This window comes from Mobula birostris, chromosome 18, assembly GCF_030028105.1.
Source record: "Mobula birostris isolate sMobBir1 chromosome 18, sMobBir1.hap1, whole genome shotgun sequence".
NCBI classification, from domain to species: Eukaryota; Metazoa; Chordata; class Chondrichthyes; order Myliobatiformes; family Myliobatidae; genus Mobula; species Mobula birostris.
The window spans coordinates 67,394,307-67,419,811 of record NC_092387.1 but is presented as its reverse complement, the minus strand read 5'-3'; the positions used below and the strand labels follow the sequence as shown (position 1 = coordinate 67,419,811).

Below are 25,505 nucleotides of genomic sequence, written 5' to 3'. Positions count from 1 at the left end.
CGCAAAAATAACGTGCCCCACGTCAGCGCCCTCATTTCCTTTTACGTATGGGAAGTGCTGGGGTTGGAGGTCGTGCTCACACAGGGAGGAAGGCAGAGAGGGACCGAGACACGGTTCTGAGTGTGTGAGACAGACAGCACCGGGGGTGGGGAAGAGAGGGAGGGAGAGAAAGAACGACAGTTCGGTCTCCAGGTCCGGCACTGCGTCCGGGAGTCCCGGGACCCCACGGGACCCCGAGAGAGGGGGTGCTGGGGTGTGGAGACCGTTCCTGACGGCGCTGGGGTGTGTGTGTGTGGATGGGGGGGTGGGGTGGGGGGGGAGGAGGAGGGTGGGAGGGACAGAGTGTTGCAAATTCAGAGCCAGCTGCACACACAGACAGACAGACAGACACACACACACAAAAAGAGAAGAAATCATGTGACAGAAACGGAAATGGCCAACAGCTGATGCCTGGTTCAGGTGAAGTATCCATGTTTTAGAGAGGGCACCAAATCCGAACCCTTTCTACTTTATTTCTGCCGTTCGGCCACATTTTCTCCGCCCTCCCTCTCACAAGCGAGCGTGTGTGTTTGCTGCAACTTTGTGCCTCCATGTCTCCCTCTCCACCCCGTTCCCCCCACCCCCCAGGTTTGTATTGGCTGCGGTGAAGTTTGGTTAATCTGCTCTGGAGCAGTGGACTTCCCCTGTTCAATTTCACCCCGTGCAAATCGATACATTATTTGTTGCCATTCGAGGCTGTGACGTTGCCTCAGGCGGCGGGGGATTCCCACCGGGTGGGTTTCTCTCTACAGCCCCCACCATCTCTCCGTTGTGCCTTCTCTTTGCGTGTTCTGCTTCCTTGTGTTAGTGAGCGGGGGTCTGGATGGAGAGAGCCGACCCCGGCCAGCCCTCCCCCTCACTTCTCCAACAACAATCATGCTCCTGACACAGCTCAGCTCTGGTATGGGGGGGCTCTGCTCCGTTTTACTGCGATTTTAATTTGAGGTGACAATTTTTTTCCTCCCCAAGTGCTTCAGAGAGAGACAGAGAACAAAAGGGACAACAGTGATCGAGTGGGATAACAAAAGACGCTTTCTAGTTCCTCATTCCGGGAGGTTTTATTTTCCAGCAGACCCACTGCATTTGATGAAGCCTGTTTTTTTTTTCTTCTCGAGAGGAATTGAAGATGGCACCGGACGAATGAGTGTGTTTTTTTCACTTAAAATGACACTTGGGGGCCGTGACTCGCATTGACGTCTGTCTGAAGAACTTCTTCAGCCCAGAAATTGTGTCCAGGTCTTTTGTTACCGAGTCCCCGTGTTTGTCTGCGGCTTGGATTCCTCCACACCTCGGGCCGGCTTCCTTTGTCTGAGTCCCCCCACCCCCGACGCTGTCAATGTCATGGAACTAATGTTTGCTGAGTGGGAGGACGGTGAACGCTTTTCCTTCGAAGACAGTGACCGCTTTGAGGAGGATTCCCTCTGTTCCTTCATCTCTGAAGCCGAGAGCCTGTGTCAGAATTGGCGGGGATGGAGGAAGCAGTCAGCCGGTCCAAATTCGCCCACTGTTAAAATCAAAGGTGAGACAAGTCTGTTTTCCCTCCTCTTAGAACATAGCACAGGAACAGGCGCTTCGGCCCACAGGTTGTGTCTAACTAATTAAATTAGTAATCAGTTGGCCAACTAACCTAATTTTTTCTGTCTATACAATGTCCATATCCTTCCATTTTCCTCATATTCACATCTCTTAAACGTCCCTAATGTATCTGTCTCTACCACCACCCCAGGCAGCACATTCCAGACACCCACCACTCTAAAACATTTGAAATTAACCCCCCTCACCTTAAATGCACTCCTTCTGGTATTAGACATTTCAACCCTGGGAAAAAGATACTGCCTGGCTACTCCATCTGTGCCTCCCATAATCTTATAAACTTCTGTCAGATCTTCTCTCAACAGGGTAAAACCAAAGATGGGACAGTTCTATTTTTCCTCCTCATAGTCACTGTTCTGGATAGAGTTCTCTAATTTTGCAGATCAGTTTGACCTGAACAGCTCATCAATTTGATCACGTCTAGTTATTGATGCAAGTACATGCTATTTTCATCTCTAAAGTGTGTAATCTCTGCAAACTTAACTCAGAGCATTTTAATTGTATTTGTTACTCTGGCAGGAAGACAGTGTGGTTCTAAACTTATATGAAGCTTTGAGAATAAGATAGAATATTATATTGCAGTCTTAAACTTTGCCTGTCTTTTTTGCGAACAAGAATTATTTGGCACATTTTGGAGCAAGACTGTTAATTTGATGTGCATTATTTATGGGGGCCATGTGTTGCTGAGAGTCCTGTAGATTTATAATTCATTAGTAGCGCTTTATCCTGTCATTATTGCAACGTTCTGCGAATGGCTGACACTTGGTGCCATCCGGAGTTCCACCCTGCAATTTCTTTGCACACTGTGAGTGGTTTGTGAAGATGAGAATTTTTTTAAACTCCAAGTTCAAAGTAAATTTTATTATTCAAGTACAATATATATGTCATTGTTCATTATCTTGTGGGCATACTGAGCAAATCTATAGAATAGTAACTGAAAGATCAATGAGAGTGCAGAAGAGGACAAACTCTGCAAAAGCAAATATAAATAAATAGCCATAAGTGATGAGAACATGAGATGAAGAGTCCTTGAAAGTGAGATTATTGGTTGTGGGAACACTTTGAATGATGGTGCAAGTGAGTGTAGTTAAAGAGCTTAATGATTGAGGGGTGGTAACTGTTCTTGAACCTGGAGGTGGGAGTCGTGAGGCTCTTGTGCCTCTGCCTGTTGGCAGCAGTGAGAAGAGAGGATGATCTTGGTGGAGGAATTCCCTGATGATGGATGCTGCCTTCTGGTGTCAGCAACCATTGAGAGGGCTTTGCCTGTGATCTGTTTAGAGAGACGGGCCCTTCCGGCCTAACAAGCCACACTGCCCAGCAACCTGCCTATTTAACCCTAGCCTAACCAAAGGACAGTTTGCAAAGACCAATTAGCCTACTAGTGGTCTTTCTTTGGACTGTGGGAGGAGACCCGAGCATCCAGAGGAAACCCACGGGGTCAAGGGGAGAGTGTACAAACTCCTGACAGGTGATGTCCAGTTAAATCAGGGATTACTGGGCAGCACGGTTTGAAGGGCAGGAAGGGCCTATTCTGCACGGTATCTCAATAGATAATAAATAAACGAAATTGAACACTGACTGTTGACACCCCGAGCGGACCATAGCACCTGTCAATTTCTATGTATGCATTTAGTTCATTGCTACATGGGTTTTGTTAGTGGTAAGGTTTGCCCTTGGGGATAGCATGTGCCATTATCTTCCTGCAATGATAATGGTGCCAGATGAATTTGTATTGTTTCGTTACTCAATGGCTATTGACACTTCAAAGCTTTTTTTTAAAACAGTGTATGGCTTATGAACATGAACTCTTCCAAAATTTCTGTTGCCCAGAGTTTTTCACAGGCACCACTTCCATGCTCATCAACTAACTCTGGGCCTCTGTTTGGAGCTGCCTGCATTTTAATAAATGTTCTCCACCTTGTTTTCAAATTCTTCCATCTCTCCCTGACCATTTCCTGCCCTTCAACCCTGTCAGCTCTCATGCTCCTCCAACCTTGACCTCAAGGGTACCTGAATTTATTTTTGCTAGTGTTTGAGGCTGTGTTGGAGCTGGTAGCTCTGGAATTTCTTCACTAAACTAACCAGCCTTCCTAGAGCAGGGGTTCTGCCATGGACCCCCTGACGTCGATGGTGGGAAAGATGCTGAAGTCAACTGTAAAAGATGAAACTACAACACATCTGGGTAGCAGTAACAGGATTGGTCCAAGTCAGCATGGATTTACGAAGGGGAAATTGTGCTTGACTAATCTTCTGGAATTTTTTGAGGATGTAACTATGAAAATGGACAAGGGAGAGCCAGCCAGTGGCTGTAGTGTACCTGGACTTGCAGAAAGCCTTTGATAAAGTCCCACATAGGAGATTAGTGGGCAAAATTAGGGCACATGGTATTGGGGGCAGTGTACTGACATGGATTGAAAATTGGCTGGCCGACAGAAAACAAAGAGTAGCGATTAACGGCTCCCTTTTGGAATGGCAGGCGGTGACCCGTGGGGTACCACAGGGTTCAGTGCTGGGACCGCAGCTATTTACAATATATATTAATGATTTAGATGAGGGAATTAAAAGTAACATTAGCAAATTTGCCGATGACACAAAGCTGGGTAGCTGTGTGAAATGTGAGGAGGGTGTTATGAAAATGCAGGGTGACTTGGACAGGCTGGGTGAGTGGGCAGAGGCAGTTTAATGTGGATAAATGTGAGGTTATCCACTTTGGTGGTAAGAACAGGAAGGCAGATTATTATCTAAATGGAGTCAAGTTAGGAAAAGGGGAAGTACAATGAGATTTAGGTGTTCTTGTACATCAGTCACTGAAAGCAAGCATGCGAGTACAGCAGGCAGTGAAGAAAGCTAATGGCATGCTGGCCTTCATAACAAGGGGAATTCAGTATAAGAGCAAAGAGATCCTTCTGCAGCTGTACAGGGCCCTGGTGAGACCACACCTGGAGTACTATGTGCAGTTTTGGTCTCCAAATTTGAGGAAGGATATTCTTGCTATTGAGGAAGTGCAGCGTAGGTTCACAAGGTTAATTCCCGGGATGGCGGGACTGTCATATGTCGAAAGATTGGAGCGACTGGGCTTGTATACTCTGGAATTTAGAAGGCTGAGAGGGGATCTTATTGAAACATAAGATTAAGGGATTGGATACGCTCGAGGCAGGAAGCATGTTCCCGCTGATGGGTGAGTCCAGAACCAGAGGCCGCAGTTTAAGAATAAGGGGTAGGCCATTTAGAACGGAGTTGAGGAAAAACTTTTTCACCCAGAGAATAGTGGATATATGGAATGCTCTGCCCCAGAAGGCTGTGGAGGCCAAGTCTCTGGATGCTTTCAAGAAAGAGATGGATAGAGCTCTTAAAGATAGCGGAATCAAAGGTTATGGGGATAAGGCAGGAACTGGATACTGATTGTGGATGATCAGCCATGATCACAGTGAATGGCGGTGCTGGCCTGAAGGGTCAAATGGTCTACTCCTGCACCTATTGTCTATTGACCAATACCATTAAGCAAGGGGTCCATAGACCACAGGTTAGGAGCCCCTGCTATAGAGACTGGTGTTAAAATCTCTTTGGGTTTTGGCAAAATACCCTGATTGTCTAATGTCAAATTTTGTTAATGTTTCCATGAAGAAATTAACAAATTTCACATTTGTCAATGATAATAAACCTGATTCTGAAGCATCTTGGGATGTTTCACTGTATTAATGTGAGGGCCCATGCTTGCTCTTTTTGTAGCTGAATTTAAAATTGCTGTGTGGTTACTTGGACAACAGGCAGCTTTGAGTTAAGATGGTGGTGGTGGAGAGGAGATATTGAAAAGAAGGCCCAGCTTGTGGCTTGCATCTTGCAGGAGGAGCTGTGGAAGATTTTTACAACAATTTGTGCAGTATTTAAGGGCTGGAAGAGATTGTAAAAGTACTGAATGTATGTTGGAACTATCTGAACAGCTACTACAGGCAGTTTGTGTTTAGAATTACTTGCAATAGTTTGCTTGGAGTGTAGTTTTTTATTTGCATGTTTCCTGCAAAGTTTGCATGTTTTTGTGGTACTGTATAATGTTTAGATTACATAGAACACAACATTACAGCTCAGACAGGCCCCCTGGCCCAAAACATTGTTCCAGTTGTTTAACCTGCTCCTCAACATCAATCTAACCCTTCCTTCCTACATAGTGCTCCATTTTTTTTATCATCCATATGCCTATCTAAGAGTTTCTTAAATGTCTCTAATGTATCTGCCTCTGCCACCACCTCCGGTTCCACACACCGCCTCTCTCTATCTAAAAACTTTACCTCTAACATCCCCCTCTATCCTTTCCTCCAATCGTAAAGTTATGAGCAACTCATACAAAATGTTGGAGGAACTCAGTGGGTCAGACGGCATCTATGGAAATGAATAAAAGGTTGATATTTCAGGCCGAGACCCTTCACCAGACTGGAAATGAAGCTGGGGGTGGGGAGGGGGGGAAGATGCCAGAATAAGGAGGTGGGGGAGGGGATGGAGGACAAGCTGGCAGGTGATAGATGAAGCCAGGTGGGTGGAGGAGGGGGTTGGAATAAGAAACTGGCAGGTGATAGGTGGAGCCAGGTGGGTGGAGGAGGGTGTTGGAATAAGAAACTGGGAGGTGATAGGTGGAGCCAGGGGGGTGGAGGAGGGTGTTGGAATAAGAAACTGGCAGGTGAAAGGTGGAGGAGGGGGGGTGGAGGAGGGGGGTTGGAGGAGGGGGGTTGGAATAAGAAACTGGCAGGTGATAGGTGGAGCCAGGGGGGTGGAGGAGGGGGTTGGAATAAGAAACTGGCAGGTGATAGGTGGAGCCAGGTGGGTGGAGGAGGGTGTTGGAATAAGAAACTGGGAGGTGATAGGTGGAGCCAGGGGGGTGGAGGAGGGTGTTGGAATAAGAAACTGGCAGGTGATAGGTGGAGCCGGGGGGTGGAGGAGGGGGGTTGGAATAAGAAACTGGCAGGTGATAGGTGGAGCCAGGGGGGTGGAGGAGGGGGTTGGAATAAGAAACTGGCAGGTGATAGGTGGAAAAGGTAAAGAGCTGAAAAGAAGGAACCCGACAGGAGAGGCGAGTGGACCATTGGAGAAAGGGAGGGAGGAGGGGGCACTGGTGGGAGGTGTCAGGCAGGTGAGAAGAAGCAGTGAGAGGCCAGAGTGGGGAATAGAAGAAGGAAGGAGGAGGGGAAAAAGTTACCAGATGGAGAAATCGATGTTCATGCCATCAGGTTGGAGGCTGCCCAGATGGAATATGTGTCCTCCTTCCTTTCTAGTCCTGAAGGAGGGGTTCAACCCGAAACATCAACTGTTGACTCCTCTCCATAGATATTGCCTGACCTGCTGAGTTCCTCCAGCATTTTGTGTGTGTTGCTCTGGATTTCCAGCATCTGCAAAATCGCTTGTGTTTACCTTAAAGTTATGCCTCCTTGTATTAGTCATTTCTGCCTTGTGACATAGTCTCAGGCTATCCACTCAATTTATGCCTCTTATCAACTTGTACACCTCTAACATCTTGGAAATCTATTTCTATTTGCATGACGTATGTATGCAAAATGGGTATTAAATTTATCAGTCTTGTGTGCAAAGGGTAACTAGACTTAGAGATATAACACAGAACAAGCCTTTCTGACTGAACCACTCAGCAGCCCACCTATTTAACCGTAACCTAATGAACTGACAACTTACAATGACCAGTTAGTCTACTAACAACTGCATCTTTGGAATGTGAGAGGGAACCCAAGCACCCAGAGGAAACCCACGAGTTGATGGGGAGGAACGTACAACCTTCTTCCAAATGACATTGGAATTGAACTCTGATGCCCTAAATTGTAATAACATTATGCTCATATCTTGGCTACATGTAGAGCAACAAAACCTTTGAAAATTTTTTTCCAGTAAACGTGTATATTCATGCTCCACGGCCTGGTTTTCTGATCATGGGGGAAATGGGAGAAGAACTTTGTCACGATCAAAATCCAACACGGCCATCTCTGTAGTAAAGAAAGAGGAATTGAGTGGAGTTTATTGTCATTTGAACAAGTCCAAATTTGCACAGTTGCAATAAAAAAAAAACTATCTTGCAGCAATGTTACGGGCACAAAGCATTAGAGACACAGTATTAAAAGTGTGCGCTATTTTAGAGCTGTCCCAATGCAATGAGACACAATTAAATGTGAATTTTGAACGCTAACGATGGAGGATTTAGTTCTGAGGTATGTGCATATTCCTTTAATTCTACACAAGTTTAGTTTTAATCTGGTAAATCTGTGGAATTATTTGCCACAGATGCATGTGGAGAAGGTCGTTGTGTATATTTAAAGCAGTGGTTGACGGGTTCTTGATCAATTAGGGTGTCAAAGGTTACAGGGGGAAAGCAGGAAAATGGGATTGAGAAGGATAATAAATCAGCCATGATGGAATAGTGAAGCATTCGATGGACCAGATGGCCTAATTTTGCTCCTATGTCTTAAGGAAATGAATTCAAAGTAGTTGTTCTTGTTTATTTTCAAAGGGTCAATTAAAAAGGGCACACAGGGTTAGTTGTGGTCGTAGAACTAAAGGCTGTATTGATTTAACCTAAATTCTTGTAGTGGAATTTGTCTGAGAGATTTTAAAAAGCCTTGCAAGGTAAGGACTGGTTCCACCACTTATTATTGTGGGTGGTGTTAGGCCCCTTATCTAAGGAAAAATCTTGGAGGGGGTCCAGAGGAGGTTCACTAGAATGATTCCGTGAATGAAAGGGTTAACATGAGTGTTTGATGGCTTTGGGCCTGTATTTGCTGAAACTTTGAAGAATGAGAGTGATCTCATTTAAACCTATTGAGTGTTAAGACAGAGTGGATGTGGAGAGGATGTTGCCTATAGTGGAGTCCAGAACTAAAGGCACAGCCTCAGAATAGAGGGGCGAACACTTAGAACAGAAATGAGGATGAATTTCTTTAGCAAGAGGGTGGCAAATCTCTAGAATTCATTGCCATATACAGCTGTTGAGAACAGGTCACTTGGTATATTTAAAGAGGAGGTTGATTTTTTTTATTATTAAGGATGTCTAAGGTCATGGGGAAAAAGCAGGAGAATGGGGTTGGGACAGAGAACAAATCAGCCATGATGGGAAGGCAGAGCAGACTCGATGGGCCGAATGGCACTGTTCTGCTCCTATGTCTTACGGTTTTATGGTCTTATTAGAATGTACTGAAGTTAGCAAAAGTAAAAAAACCTGTACATGCTTAAAATTAGAAATTAAAAACAAAATTCTGGAAACACTTAGCACGTCAGGCAGCGTCCACAGAGAGTGAAAGAATTAATGTTCTAAGTTGGTGACCTCTCATCTTCATGATGCTAATGATAGATCACTAACTTGAAACATTATCCCCCAGTTTCTTCCCCCAGGCACTTAATCTGATCAACCATTCTGGTTAAAGCCTCCCACTCCCCCGCCACTGTATCCATTACCCCCGCCACTGCCCACCCCACTGTATCCATTACCCCCGCCACTGCCACCCCACTGTATCCATTACCCCCGCCACTGCCACCCCACTGTATCCATTACCCCCGTCACTGCCACCCCACTGTATCCATTACCCCCGCCACTGCACTACACTATAAACAGTTTAACCCACATTTTAAAAATGCTGTTTATATTGTAAATACATGCTGGTATTTATGCACGTGGTCGCATATTCGTACTTTAACTTCTAACTTTATATTTTATGTAAATATTTATTCCTTATAACTGTTGAATGTTGTTTTCTGTTGCATGTCACACCCTGACCAACACACCACAGCAAATTCCTAATACATGCAAAGGTTCACTCAGTGGCCACTTTATTATATACACCTGTACATTTGCTCGTTCATGTAAATTTCTAATCAGCCAGTCATGTGACAACAGCTCAATGTATAAAAGCATGCAGACTCGGTCAAGAGGTTCAGTTGTTGTTCAGACCAAACATCAGAATGGGGAAGAAATGTGACCTTAGTGACTTTGACCATAGAATGATTGGTGCCAGACGGGGTATCTCAGAAATTGCTGATCTCCTGGGACATTCACAGTTTAACAGTTTATAGAGCATGGTGTGAAAACAAATAACATCCAGTGAGCAGTGAAAACACATTGTTAATGAGAGAGGTCGGAGGAGAATGGCCAGACTGGTTGAAGGTGACAGTAATTCAGCTAGCCATGCATTACAGCAGTGGTGTGTAGAGAGCATCTCTGAATGCACTACATGTTGAACCTTGAAGTGGATGGGCTACAGCAGCAGGAGACCAAACCGAGGTACCAAATACTGAGTGTATATGGTGAATGAAGTTGATCCTTGATTTTTCTCTCTGTTCACAGATGCTGCCTGAACTGTTGAGTATATCTGGTATTTTCTGCTTTTTTAAAAGCTAAAGTACTAACTAATATCACTAACTAACTTAGTTACTACCTGTTAGGCCTGCTGGCTCTTAGGGCAGCAATGAAGGTCCTCCATCTCTGTCTTTGGGCATCAACAAATTTTGATCTTGGTCTTGATGGACTTTAGGGCTTTCTTCATTGTGCCATTAGCTTCCTCTTGGTCTTTACTACTGTCAACCGTGCAAGTCCCGGGTGGAAGTTGGGGAATACTGTTGCACTCCGATGTAGAAGGATTCTTCATTGCTGCTTCCATAAGTTTTGTTTGAGCAGTCAGTTGTTAGCCGTGAGTTAAACCCCCGAATCTGGAGGACCGGTGGACCACTGTTAGTCTGGCCTCTACCCTTTGACCGGTTTGGCAAGGGTGACCCCACCAAGAGCCAAAGCATAGCTCTCTGGGTCATTGAGCCTCCAAAGCACAGCAAGAATGTGGTCCTCTTGGAGGTAATGTTAATAAAATTTGATTTAATTCCAAAGTACAGGAAAAATAAACATTACAATGCTTTTAATTTTTCATATTTCAGTGAGATAAGATACAGCTGCTCAGGAGTAGTTAGACATGTGGTCTCACGGAATTCAGTCCCCTTGTATGTCGAATGCTCATTCCTCAATTGGTGAGATCTGCTGTTTTGTGGAGAACTGGGTTTCCATGGTTAACACCTGCTGGATGTGGCTCAACTGGTTCTTAGTTTTACAATGAACAAGAAATTAAGTCACCTATGTACTATATATCATCTTCAACCCAAATAAATAATTTCAGAGTCAGGTTTATTATCAATGGCATATGTCGTGAAATTTGCTGTTTTGTGGTAGGGTTATATTTCAATATGCAAAAATACTGCAAATTATACTAAGAATATGTGTATATGTTTGTAAAACATTGTAGTTGAAACACTAACATGTTCACAACATTTCCTATCTCCGTAAACAGCTCAAGTCTTGTAACTCTGAACCCTGCTCCTGATTTTTAATCCCTCATTCCCTTGTCCTGGAGGTCAGTCCCAAGCTCTGCAAGGTCCCCCCCCCCCTCAACCTCTCTTCTGCCCCATCACCCAGGGCATTCTCCCCTCTTGCCTCTGCCATCAGAGAGGAGATACAGGAGTCTGAAGACATGCACTCAACTTTTCTGGAACAGTTTCTATCCCTCCACCAGATATCTGAATGGACAACGAACACTACCTCACTATTTTTGCTCTCTTTTTGCACTTTGCAATTTGTAGCTTTTAAAAAATTTAAAATGTATTGCTGTGAACTGCTGTCGCAAAACCAATTTCACAATGTGTCAGATTTTTAATTTGAATCTGCTCTTTGAGATCCTCCTGTAAAGACGTCTTTGACTTGGGGGATCTGAATAAATTTTTGTCTGCTAACCTCCCCATGGATAACCTCATTATGACTATGGTGCCATACTGTAATGTCCATCATGGTTGTGGCTCACAATTAGTTTTTATTCGATTCTTAAGAATGGTGTTGGGGGCAGCACAGGGAGTTGGAGATCAGATTAGGGTTTGGAGACAGGGATAAGAGGAGTTGGACGTCAGGCAGTAAATGAAGATTTGGGTCAAAGAATGAAGTCAACAAGTTGGAACTTGAGCACTGAGGATGCCAACCACCTGTTCCACAGTCTCTTTGACCCACTGCATCAAGAAGGAGGTACAGATGCATCAAGACTAGGACTGCCAGTCTGGGTACCAGCTTCTTCCCTCATGCTGTGAGACTAATGAATACCCTCTCACCACCAAGTTCTTGTCACTAGGACAGCAAACTATTTACTGTGAACCTGTGTTTTGCACTACTGGCACTTCGAATTATATTTTACTGACTTATTTGTGCTAATATTTTATATGCTGTATGTAATGTACAATGTTTTGTGCAGTGTGGTCCAGAGGAGCATTATTTCATTTGGTTGTATATATGTAATGTAAGATGATGATAAACTTGAACTTGAGGTCTGAAGTTTAAATATTGAGGTCGGTGGGTCTGGAAGTCAGTGGCCCAATGTCTTGAGAGCCTTGAGCTAAGGACTCCAGAGGCCTGTGTATGTGTGAGAGAGGGAGAGAGAGTGGGAGGGAGGAAAAGGGCTTCTTTTGTGTTTTTGTTGTTGTTGTGCTGTTGTTGCTTATGTTGCTCTGGACATTTTGGGCATGCTACGTTGGCGCTGAAGTGTGTGGCGACTCTTGCGGGCTGCCCCCAGCATGTCGTGTTGGCTGTTAATGCAAACAAAGCACTTGACTGTACATTTTGTGATCACTGATGGGTAAGTGATTCTGAATCTGTATGCTAAAGGTGCTGTGTAAATTCATATTGTTGCTGAGCCTCAGTGTGAATGACACAATGCAGTGTTTACAAATGCTAGTAATGCACGTTATTGTACTGGATCTGATGCAGATGCTTTGAACACCATGATGAGATTGCAAGGCTTACTTTGCTTAATGTAGTGTTACATTACAGTAAGTAGCTCTTTACAGGGATCTGCTAAGGCTGTGTAAATGCATGAGCAATTCATTACAGGGGAAGCATATTATTTTTAAAGGATAAAATAATTGTTTAATGATTTTAACATTGCACATACTTTGAAACGCATTGGGCCGTGAATGCTTTATTTTATTCTGGCAGCTAAGCTGGTTGTGGCGGTGTTTGGCAGGGTTCTCAACTCTGAGGATCCAGACCAGAGCTTGAGGGTGTGATAATGACAATGGTCAGGAATCAGCATCAGGTGTAATGTCACTGCCTTGTGTCGTCAAACTTGTTTCTTTGAGCAGTGGTACAGTGCAATACGTAAACAATTACTTAGTTATTATAAGAAATGTAAAAGTACTGTCGTGCAAAAAGGGAAAAGCAGTGAGGTAGTGTTCATCGTCCATTCTGATGGCAGAAGGGAAGAAGCTGTCCCTGAATTGTTGACTGTGTGCCTTCAGGCTCCTGTACCTCCTCACTGATGGTAACGATGAGAAGAGGGCATGTTCTGGGTGTTGGGGTCCTCGATGGATGCTGCCTTTCTGAGGTATCGCCTTTTGAAGGTGGCCTGGAAGCTGGGGAGATTAGTGCCCATGACTTAGTCCATTACCAGTCTTCAGAATCAGGTTTAAAAGCACTGCCGTTGGTCATGAAATTTGTAATTTTGCAGCAGCAGTATAGTGTAATACCAAAAACCTCTATAAATTACAATAAGATATGTGTATGTATATAATGGTGTAAATATAAATTACCAAGTTGCGCAAATAGTGCGCAAAAATAGTGTGTTCATGGTTCAATGTCCATTCAGAAACCGATGGCACAGGGGAAGAGGATGTTCCTAACAGGTTGAGTGTGGGTCTTCAAGCTCCTGTATCTCCTAACGTGCTTGTAATGAGAAGACAGCATGTCCTGGTGATGGGATCCTGCATGATGGATGTCGCATTTTGAAGATGTTCTCTGTGCTGGGGAGGCTAGCACCCACGATGGAACTGACTGAGTTTACAAGTAACTGGGTTCCAGGCATAATCTTGGCCTGGTGTGAGCAAGTGTTTGGATCCAGCCATGATGGGTGGAGGTTTTAAATTCAAGTAATGAAATAAATCAGGAATGTAAATTAAAGAAGTTAGTATTAATGTTACTATCAGATTATCAGAAAGTCATTCAGTTTTGCAAAAGGCTTTTGGGAACGGTGGTAGTTAATATGTTTACAGCAAACTGTCACCTGGAGCAAAGTGCCCTCTTCTCATCACCACCATCATGGAGGAGGTATAGAAGCCTGAAAGCACACGCTTAATGTGTCAGGAACAGCTTCTTCCCCTCTGCCATCGGATTTCTGAATGTACAATGAACCCATGAACACTACCTCACTATATTTTTTGCTCTCTTTTTGCAAAATTTAATTTTTTTAACATACATTTCTTATTGTTACCTGTAGCTTTTTATGTATTGCACAGTACTGCTGCCACAAAACAACAAATTTCACAACATAAACATAAGAGATTCTGCAGATGCAGGAAATCCAGAGTAACACACACAAAATGCTGGAGGAACTCAACAGGGCAGGCAGCATTTCTGGAAATGAATAAATAGTTGATGTTTCGGGCCGAGACCCTTCATTCAAGACATGAAATTTCTCAAAATGTGTCAGTAATGTTAAACCTGATTCTGATTCTGAAGTGATAATGATTTGGTGTTCTTGTGAAGTTGTGTATCGCGTGATAACTGCTCGGTGCCGTTCCCTGCTTAGAGCTATGTTATTTTTTTTTGTCTCACACACCTGAAGGAGCAGGTGAGACCTTGGTTAAATATTGCACCTCTCTGCCTTTGGAACTTCTTCCCTAGTGACTATACCTTCCTGACATAGAACGAGGGATATGCTTGCTCCTTTTGAAGGTGGGAAATGCTTGCAGTGCAGGCAGTTCAGGGAAGTCACTATGCTGAATCTGGTGAGGAGATGTAGTCCTGTGATATGTTGAGCAGATTGTCTGTGTATACGCTGCTCAGAGTGTGAGTGGTGAGCTGATTGGGCAAATTGTGAGGTGGCTGATGAAAGGATGTTTCCTTTGTGGGAGAATCTAGACCTGTGGGGCTGGGTTTCAGAGTTAAGGGGACATCGAATTGTCTGATAGTCTTCATAAGACATAGGCTGAGTGGCCTGATTCTCCTCCTATCGTCAGAAACGCCATTTGATCATGGCTAACTTACTATAGCTCTCATCTCCATTCTCCTGCCTTCTCCCAGTAACGTTTGACACCCTGAATAATCAGGAACCTATCAACCTCTGCTTTAAATATCCCCAATGACCTGACCTCCACAGCCGTCTGTGCAATGAATCCCACAGACCACCACCATCCGACGAAAGGAATTGCTCCTCATCACTGTTCTAATGGGACATCTTTCTATTCTGAGGCTGTACCCTCTGGTCCTTGACTCTCCCACTGTAGGAACCATCATCGCCACATCCACTCTATCTAGGCCCTTCGATATTCAATGAGGTCACTCCCTCATTCTTCTAAACTCCAGTTACTTCAGGCGTAGAGCCATCAAATGCTCTTTGTACGTTAACTTTTTCATTTCCAGGATCATTCTTGTGCACCTCCTCTGGATCCTCTCCAATGCCAACACATCCTTTCTTAGATAAGGGTTCCAGATTGGTTCACTATTCTCAGAGATGCGGAAGAAGAAATTCCCTAGATTGGTGAATCTCTGGAGTTCTCCAGCACAGAGCTGTAACTTCTAAGTCATTGAGTATATTCAAAGCTGTGATAGATTTTTCAGACACAAGAGAGTTGTGGGTTATGGGGGACAGGCAGCAAGGTGGAGCTGAAGTTAAGAATCAAACTATTTGAATGGTGTAGCAGGTTTGAGGGGACCAATGTCTCCTTGTGCTTCTATTTCTTATGAGGAAGGTGCTTTCTGTCATCTACCTCTGGTAAATCCAGGGATGACTTCTGGTTTGATCTTTACACTTGAGTACAATTAATAACATAAACTTTAATTCTACTTTTGTGAGACCTGCCCTAAATTGGGGAACCACTTCTTTGAGCATCCCCACTGTAGCTGCCAAAAGCGGAATTTCCCAGTGGCTAAACATTTTAATTCTGATTCCCATTTCCACTCTGACATGTCAAGTCAAGTGGGTTTTTATTGTCATTTCGACCATAAACTACTGGTATAGTACACAGTAAAAATGAAACAATGTTTCTCCAGGACCATGGTGCTACATGAAACAACACAAAACTACACTAGACTACAGACTTGCACAGGACTACATAAAGTGCACAAAACAGTGCAGGGCAGTACAATAATTAATAAACAAGACAATAGGCACAGTAGAGGACAAATTACAATATAATAATAAATGATGTAGATGTCAGTCTAGTCTCTGGGTATTAAGGAGTCTGATGGCTTGGGGAAACCCAAATGCTTAACGGTACCTTTTGTCAGATGGCAGGAGGGCCGCCTCTTGTGCCAAGATGAAGCCACCCTCAGGGTGGGGGAGCAACACCTAGTATTCCATCTGGGTAGCTGCCAACCTGATGGCATGAATATCGATTTCTCTTTCTGGTTTAAAAAAAAAGAATTCCCTCCTCTTTTCTCTCTCTCCCCCCCCCCCCCCCCCCACTTTCTCTATTCCCCTTTTTGGCAATTTACCTCTTTTCACTTGCCTGTCAGCTCCCCTGGGTCCCCCCCCCCCCACCCCCTTCCCTTTCTCCTATGGTCCACTCTCCTCTCCTCTGAGATTCTTTCTTCTCCAGTCCTTGACCTTTCTCGCCTGGCTCCACCTATCGCCTGCCAGCTAGCCTCCTTCCCCTTCCCTCACCTTCTGCTTCTGAAGAGTTTTGGCCCAAAATGTGGTCTGTTTATTGACCTCCATAGATGCTGCCTGACCTGTTCCTGCAGCGTTTTGTGTGTGTTGCTCTGAATTTCCAATATCTGCAGACTTTCTCGTGTTTATAGATATTAAGAGCACTCTAAGCATCAGGGCGATGGGAAAAATAGATATTCATTTGTATAGCCTCAAAAGTAACCCAAAGCTATTCGAACCAAGTTGCCTCAAGATGAGATGTGAGGAATACACTTAATGCCTGAGACATGTTTGATGTCTCTGGAGTTGTACACTATAGATTTCAGAAGGATGTGGGGGTGGGGGGAACCTCATTAAAACCTATTGCATACAGAAGGACCTGCAGAGTATGGACATGAAGATGTTGTCCCCAGTAGTAGGAGTGTCAAGGGCCAGAGGGCACCATTCAGAATAAAGGGACATCCATTTAGAAGTGAAATGAGGAATTTCTTTAGCCATGGAGTAGTGAGTCTGTGAAATTCATTGCCACAGATAACAGTGGAGGCAAAGTCTCTGGGTATACCTTTAAGGCAGGGGTTGTGTTCTTGATTGGTAAAAAGGGTTACAGGGTGAGTGAAGTGAGAAGAAAAAAATGTCAGCCATGATGGAATAGCAGAGCAGACTCAATGGGCCGAATGACCAAATACTGCTCCAATACCTAATGGCCTTATTAGGGTTGCCGATCAAAATTCTGTTGAAACGTGAAGTTTGAGGAGGTGCCTGACTTTCCAGAGAGGGGTTGAGGACAAAGTGGTTAATGTTTGGGAGAGGTGTAATGTTTTGAAACTTCTAAACATAAAACTAATTGAAAACAAAAACAGGAGCCGGGAATAATGCGTCTTAGTTTTGTTTTTACTTTGAGCGAGGAGCATGTAACGGTGTAATGACGTATGCCATTCGCATACCTCGTATATAAAACCCGTAAGGAATTATGTCAATGACAAAGAATGCTTAATTAAACAATATACTTGCAATATTTCTCAAATATTTCTGAAATACTAAATACACAAACAGGTGGAGGGGCCAGAACTAGATGCGTGTGGATACTGGGAGTGGTTGTGGAACATGACAGGTGGAGGGGGGGGGGTGGTCTTGTGGATAATTGGACAGTTGTTTCTACCTGCTAGTACAATGGGCCAGATGGTGTCACTTTCTGCAGTATCAGGTTAGGAGCAGGGTTGAGGTGTTTAAATACACTTCCCTCGCCAACCTCTCCTGTTCCATCACTTCCACTGTACCTGGGACCATAAGAAATATGGGCAGAATTAGGCCATTCAACCCATCGAATCTGCTCCACCATTCATCATGTCTGATTTACTATCGCTTTCTACCCCATAATCCTGCCTTCTCCCCGTAACCTTTAACGCCCTGACAAATCAATGACCTATCAACTTCCGTTTTAAATATATCCAATGGCTTGACCTCCACAGTCATCTGTGGCAATGAATTTCATAGATTCACCACCCTCTAGTGAAAGAACTTCCTCCTCATCTGTTCTAAAGGGATAGCCCTCTATTCTGAGTCTGTGCACTCTGGTCTTGACTCCTCCACTATAGGAAAGAACCTCTCCAAGTATCTAGGCCGTTCAGCACTTGATGGGTTTCAATGAGATCCCCTCTCTATTCACCTAAACAAACGTGAGGACGGGCCCAGATTAATCAAACACTCTTCATATGTTAACACTTTCATTCTCATGAATCTCCTCTGGGGCCCCCTCTAAAGCCAGGACATCCTTTCTTAGATAAGGGGCCCAAGCTGCTGTCAGTTCTCCAAGTGTGGTCTGACCAATGTCTTGTAAACAATCAGCATCGTATCTTGCTTCTGAATTCTAGTCCTCTCGAATTGAATGCCGGAAGAACACGTACTTGTACATTTATTTATAGGATCCCAAGGATTAGTTCATTAGTTTAACTAATACAGTTTGGAGTGTCGGAGTTCACTCCTGGCATCCTCTGGAAGGAGTCTGCCCATCCTCCCTGTGGAATGTGTTGGTTTCCCCTGGGTGCTCCAGTTTTCTCCCACAGTTCAAAGACATACTGGGTAGGTTAATTTGTCATTGTAAATTATCGGATGATTAGGTTAGAATTAATTTGGGTTGTAGGGGATTGCTGAGCTGGAAAGGCCTACTGCATGTTGCTTCTCTAAAATACATAAATAAATTGATATGAAGAGCTGGTTCCACCTAAGCCAGAGGTCAATACAGGAGCAAGATATGATGCCTGTGGTTTATAAGGCATTGGTCAGACCACACTTAGAGTACTGAGAGCACTTATTTTGATAGTAGGTTTGTCCTGACTGGGTGGAGTGAGCTAGGGCTTTTCCAACTGGAGTGAAGGAGCATCTGAGGTGACTTGATAGAGGTGACTTGATAGAGGTTTACCAGTTAATACGAGGCCGATAATAAGGGACGGGTTGCACCTTAATAAGCGGGGCACCAGCATTCTGGCAGGCAGGTTTGCCTCTGCAACACTGGTGTATTTAAACTAAGTAGTGGGGGGGGGGGAGGGGATGAACTGGAAACATAAACATAAAGCTCAAGAAGGGATCGTACAGTATGGCCAAGTGAAATAGGAATTGATATGGGAGGTGAGGGGAGTAATGAACTAAAAGTATTATATATGAATGCACAGAGTATAAGAAATAAAGTGGATGGGCTTGAGGCACAGTTGGAAATTGGTAAGTATGATGTTGTGGGAATAACAGAGACATGGCTTCAAGTGGACAAGGCCTGGGAAATGAATATTCAAGGTTACGTCCTATCGAAAGGATAGACTGATGGGCAGAGGGGGTGGGGTGGCTCTGTTGAGGAATGATATTCAGTCCCTTGCAAAGAGGGACATAGAATCGGGAGACACAGAATCAGTATGAATAGAACTGAGAAATTCTAAGGGTAGAAAGACCCTAATGGGGGTTATCTACAGGCCCCCAAACAGTAGTTTGGATGTAGGGTGTAAGTTGAATCAAGAGTTAAAATTGGCATGTCACAAAGGTAATGCTACAGTTGTTATGGGGGACTTCAACATGCAGGTAGACTGGAGGAATCAGGTTGGTACTGGACCCCAAGAAAGGGAGTTTGTGGAGTCCCTCCAAGATGGATTCTTAGAACAGCTTGTACTGGAGCCTACCAGAAAGAATGCAATTCTAGATTTAGTGTTGTGCAATGAACCGGATTTGATCAGGGACCTCGAGGTAAAGGAGCCATTAGGACGTAGTGACCATAATATGATAAGTTTTAATCTACAATTTGAGAGGGAGAAGGGAAACTCGGAGGTGTCAGTATTACAGTTGAACAAAGGGAACTATGGTGCTATGAGGGAGGAGCTGGCCAAAGTTCAATGGAACAATACCCTAGCAGGGATGACAGTGGAACAGCAATGGCAAGTGTTTCTGGGAATAATGCGGAAGGTGCAGGATCAGTTCGTTCCAAAGAGGAAGAAGGATCCTAAGGGGAGTAAGGGGAGGCCGTGGCTGACAAGGGAAGTAATGGACATTATAAAAATAAGAGAGAAGAAGTATAACATAGCAAAGACGAGTGGGAAGCCGGAGGTTTGGGAAACTTTTAAAGAGCAACAGAAGGTGACTAAAAAAGCAATACGCGGAGAAAAAAATGAGGTACGAAGGTAAACTAGCCAAGAATATAAAGGAGGATAGTAAAAGCTCCTTTAGGTATGTGAAAAGGAAAAAAATAGTTAAGACCAAAATTGGGCCCTTGAAGACAGAAGCGGGTGAATTTATTATGGGGAACAAGGAAATGGCAGATGAGTTGAACAGGTACTTTGGATCTGTCTTCACTAGGGAAGACACAAACAATCTCCCAGATATAATAGTGGCCAAAGGACCTAGGGTAATGGATGAATTGAAGGAAATTTATATTAGGCAGGAAATGGTGTTGGATAGGCTGTTGGGTCTGAAGGCTGATAAGTCCCTGGGACCTGATGGTCTGCATCCCAGGGTGCCTAAGGAGGTGGCTTTAGAAATTGTGGATGCATTGGTAATCATTTTCCAATGTTCTATAGATTCAGGATCAGTTCCTGTGGATTGGAGGGTGGCTAATGTTGTCCCTCTCTTCAAAAAGGGAGGAAGAGAGAAAACAGGGAATTATAGACCTGTTAGCCTGACGTCGGTGGTGGGAAAGATGCTGGAGTCAATTATAAAAGATGAAATTACGACACATCTGGATAGCAGTAACAGGATCGGTCCGAGTCAGCAGGGAATTACGAAGAGGAAATCGTGCTTGAGTAATCTGCTGGAATTTTTTGAGGATGTAACTATGAAAATGGACAAGGGAGAGCCAGTGGATGTAGCGTACCTGGACTTTCAGAAAGCCTTTGATAAAGTCCCACATAGGAGATTAGTGAGCAAAATTGGGGGCAGAGTACTGACATGGATTGAAAATTGGCTGGCTGACAGAAAACAAAGAGTAGCGATTAACGGTTCCCTTTCGGAATGGCAGGCGGTGACCCGTGGGGTAGCGCAGGGTTCAGTGCTGGGACTGCAGCTGTTTACAATATATATTGATTTAGATGAGGGAATTAAAAGTAACCGTAGCAAATTTGCTGATGACACAAAGCTGGGTGGCAGTGTGAAATGTGAGGAGGATGTTATGAGAATGCAGGGTGACTTGGACAGGCTGGGTGAGTGGGCAGATGCAGTTTAATGTGGATAAATGTGAGGTTATCCACTTTGGTAAGAATGGGAAGGCAGATTATTATCTAAATGGAGTCAAGTTAGGAAAAGGGGAAGTACAACGAGATCTAGGTGTTCTTGTACATCAGTCACTGAAAGCAAGCATGCAGGTACAGCAGGCAGTGAAGAAAGCTAATGGCATGCTGGCCTTCATAACAAGGGGAATTCAGTATAAGAGCAAAGAGATCCTTCTGCAGCTGTACAGGGCCCTGGTGAGACCACACCTGGAGTACTATGTGCAGTTTTGGTCTCCAAATTTGAGGAAGGACATTCTTGCTATTGAGAGAGTGCAGCGTAGGTTCACAAGGTTAACTTCCGGGATGGCGGGACTGTCATATGTCGAAAGACTGGGCTTGTATACTCTGGAATTTAGAAGGCTGAGAGCGGATCTGATTGAAACATGTAAGATTATTAAGGGATTGGACACGCTGGAGGCAGGAAGCATGTTCCCGCTGATGGGTGAGTCCTGAACCAGAGGCCACAGTTTAAGAATAAGGGGTAGGCCATTTAGAACGGAGTTGAGGAAAAACTTTTTCACCCAGAGAGTGGTGGATATATGGAATGCTCTGCCCCAGAAGGCCGTGGAGGCCAAGTCTCCGGATGCTTTCAAGAAACTTAAAGATAGCAGAATCAAAGGTTATGGGGGTAAGGCAGGAACTGGATACTGACTGTGGATGATCAGCCATGATCACAGTGAATGGCGGTGCTGGCTCGAAGGGCCGAATGGCCTACTCCTGCACCTATTGTCTATTGTAAATCGAGTGGAGTTTTTCACAGGATGGAAATGGCTAATACAAGGGGGCATAATTTTAAAGTGATTGGAGGAAACTATACAGGGGGATATCAGAGGTATGTTTTTCACACGGAGAGTGGTGGGTGCAGAGAACGCCCTGCCACGAGTGGTGGTAGAGGCAGATACATCAGGAACATCCAAGAAACTCTTAGACGGGCACATGAATGATGGAAAAACGGAGGGCTATGTGAGAGGAAGGGTTAGATTGATCTTGGGGTAGGTTTAAAAAGTTGGCACAAATCCGTGGGCTGAAGTGCCTGTACTGTTCTTTGGCCCTAGCACTTGTAGTCAAGGCTTCTCACTCTGTGCCCCCCCCTCTCGGGGGGGGCCCCCCATAAAAAGAATTCTAATCTTTGCATCTGTGTAAGCAGCATTTATTTTAATTTTCAAAGACCTCTGCAATTTGGAATAGTTCTCATGACAGTGACAGAACTGCATTCCCAATTTCTCATCTCTGGCACCCTCTTGACTCAGTGTCTCCTGGACTTTTCTGTTTTTAGAACATACTGAAAACTACAGGATGGCACAGTACAGGCCCTTCAGTCATGATGTTGTGCTGCTCTTTTAACCTACTCTGAGACTTCAATCTAACAGTTCCTCCTCCCTAAATGCAGCGTCTCCAAAATCCAATACTTCGCTGGTATCTTCTGCTCGCTAAAAAAAATTTGCCCTCCTTAATGTATTGACTATGATTGTATACTTTTTCCACACTTTCCTTTCTATGAATTTTTAAATTGAATAAAGCCTGTTTTTGTAATACAAAAAACCTCTCACTAATCTAATATGCAATGTTGTTTTGACCCTGAGTGCTGTTGCCTTTGGCAGATTAGAATGCTGCCTTGACCACACTGATGTGTTCAAGTCTTATCTGTGATTTTTAGACTCTGTTATCACACTAAGATTTTGAAACTTCAGTTGTGCAAAGTTCTCTGCTCCTGGAACACAATTTCCCATCTGTTTTCCATTACCAGAGACTCCTTGACACTAAGTTTAGGTAAACGCCATTATTTATCTTTCCATAAATTTGAGCCAGTGTAGCCCCAACTGACTTTTATTGTGATTTGTACTAAGAGCCATTTACACATTATGGCAATACCCTATAATTGCTTGTACCCTTGATTATATAATGCAAGTCCTTGTGTTCAGAATATTCAGAAGCGTTGGGCGTAGCTACAAAGCCTGCCAAAATCAGCAAGACACACCTTTACTTCCAACTGTGACCTCTCACAGAGACATGGATGTTTTGTTCCATTGTTGGTAGCCACTCTTTCACCTTAAAATCCCATCAGGCCATAAGACATAGGAGCAGAATTAGGCCATTCAGCCCATCGAGTCTGCTCCGCCATTCCACCACGGCTGATCCCGGATCCCACTCAATCCCATACACCTGCCTTCTCTCTATATCCTTTGATGCCCTGACTAATCAGGAAACTATCAACTTCCACTTTGAATATACCTGGGGACTTGACCTGTTGAGTATTCCACAGATTCGCTACTCTCTGGCTTAAAAAAAAAATTCCTCCTTACTTCTGTTCTAAAAGATTGCCCCTCAATTCTGGATTCCTCCACCACAGGAAACACCCTCTCCACATCTACCCTAAATAGTCCTTTCAACATTCAGTAGGTTTCAATTAGCTCCCCCCTGAACCCCCCCCACCCCCCCAGAATTCTTCTAAGTCCAGTGAGTACAAGCCCAAGGCTGGCAAACACTCCTCATACGTTAACGCCTTTATTCCTGGAATCATCCTTGTGAACCTCCTCTGGACTCACTCCAATGACAGCACATCCTTTTTGAGATAAGGGACCCAACACTGTTGACAACACTCCAAGTGCAGCCTGACTAGTGTCTTATAAAGGCTGAGCATTATCTCCTTGCTTTTATATTCTATTCCTCTTGAAACGAATGCCAACATTGCATTTGCCACCTTTACTGCAGACTCAACCTGTAGGTTAAGCTTCTGGGAGTCTTGCACGAGGACTCCTACGTCCCTGTCTACCTTCTCCCCATTTAGATAGTCCACACTGTTGTTCCTTTTACCAAAATGCATTGTCATACATTTCCCAACACTGTATTCCATCTGCCACTTTTTTGCCCGTTCTTCCAATTTGTCTAAGTCCTGCTGCAATCGCATTGCTTCCTCAGCACTATCTACCCTTCCACCCAGCTTCATATCATGTACAAACTTTGCCACAAAGCCATCAATTTCATTATCAAAATCATTGACAAACAATGTGAAAAGTAGTGGTCCCAATACTGACTCCTGAGGAACACCACTAGTCACCGGCAGCCAATCAGAAACGGTCCCTTTTATTCCCACTCACTGCTTCATGCCTGTCAGTCATTCCTCTATCCATACCAGTATCTTTCCTGTAATGTCATAGGATTTTATCTTGTTAAGCAGCCTCATATGTGGCACCTTATCAAACACTTTCTGAAAATCCAAGTAAATGACACCCACTGCCTCTCCTTTGTCCACCCTGCTTGTTACTTCCTCAAAGAAGTCTAACAAATATGTCAGGCAAGATTTCCCTTAACAGAAATTGTGCTGACTTTGACTTACTTTATCATTAGTCTCCAAGAACCTCAAAACTTCATCCTTGATAATAGATTCCAACACTTTCCTAACCAGTGAGGTTAGGCTAACTGGCCTATAATTTCCTTTCTTTTGCCTTCCTCCCTTCTTAAAGAGTGGAGTGACATTTGCAACCTTCCAGTCCTCCAGAACCATGTCAAAATCAGGTGATTCTTGAAAGATCATGACCAATGCATCCATTATCTCTTCAACAACTTCTGTCAGGTCTCTGGGATCTTGGTGGTGGGGATTTCTGATGATGGAAGCTGCTTTCTATGACAGCATTTGGTGTAGGTGTGCCCAGTGGTGAGGAGGGCTTTACGTGTGATGTACTGAGTCAAATTCACTACTTTTTGTAGGATTTTCCATTCAAAGGCATTGGTGTTCGCGTACCAGGCTGTGATGCAGCTAGTCCGTACATGCTCCACTACACATCTATGGAAGTTTGTCAGAGTAGATGTTTAACTTGAAACATCTATCAAGTTTCTTCTCATCTTTCCATGTTCCAGAGAAAACAATTCAAGTTTGTCGAACCTCTCCTACTAGCTGATGCCCTGTAATCCAGTTAGCAACCTTTTCTATGCCCCCTCTGAAGTTTCCACATCCTCCTTGTAATGTGGTGACCAGAACTGTGTACTCCAAGGGTGAGCTAAGCACTCGCATGTTATACTGCAACATAATTTGTTTCTTTAGAGCAGGGGCTCCCAACTTGTGGTCCACGGATCCTTTGGTTAATGGTATGGCTCTGTGGCATTAAAAAAAAGGTTTGGGAGCCCCTGAGTTAGAAAGTCAATGCAGTAACAGGCCATTCTGTCCCAACGAGCCCATCCAGTTGCCCCCATATGGCCAATTAACCTCTTCACCCATACGTCTTTGGAATATGGGAGAAATTCTGCAGTGCCAAGTTGCTATTTTGCTTGTAGTTTAATTTTCCTCTGCTTTATAACTTTATATAATCAACTGTGAGTAATTGTTCAGTGAATTGTCAGTAATTGTAGTACATGTGATGCTGCATTTTGTTAGAAGTTTCTCTGCAGTTTGTGTAACGCCACAGCCTTCCTTTTCAGAGCTTTCTTCGTCACTGGAGTGTGCTTTAACTCTCGAGAGCAAGATTAGACCATCACGACGACC

General features: G+C 44.1%; 1 protein-coding gene across 3 annotated transcripts in view; it reads left to right on the top strand.

Moving 5' to 3' along the window:
- Window positions 1-320: 320 nt before the first annotated feature.
- zswim8 (zinc finger, SWIM-type containing 8) overlaps window positions 321-25,505 on the top strand; it is a 186,559-nt gene continuing 161,374 nt past the window's right edge. For 2 of the 3 annotated variants that reach the window (XM_072282863.1, XM_072282864.1), the window contains exons 1-2: window positions 321-459; window positions 1,009-1,558. In XM_072282863.1, coding sequence (XP_072138964.1) covers window positions 1,381-1,558 — 178 coding nt within the window. In that variant the 5' untranslated portion in view covers window positions 321-459; window positions 1,009-1,380. The remainder of the gene's footprint in view (window positions 460-1,008; window positions 1,559-25,505) is intronic. The other variant, XM_072282862.1, reaches the window with a different exon arrangement.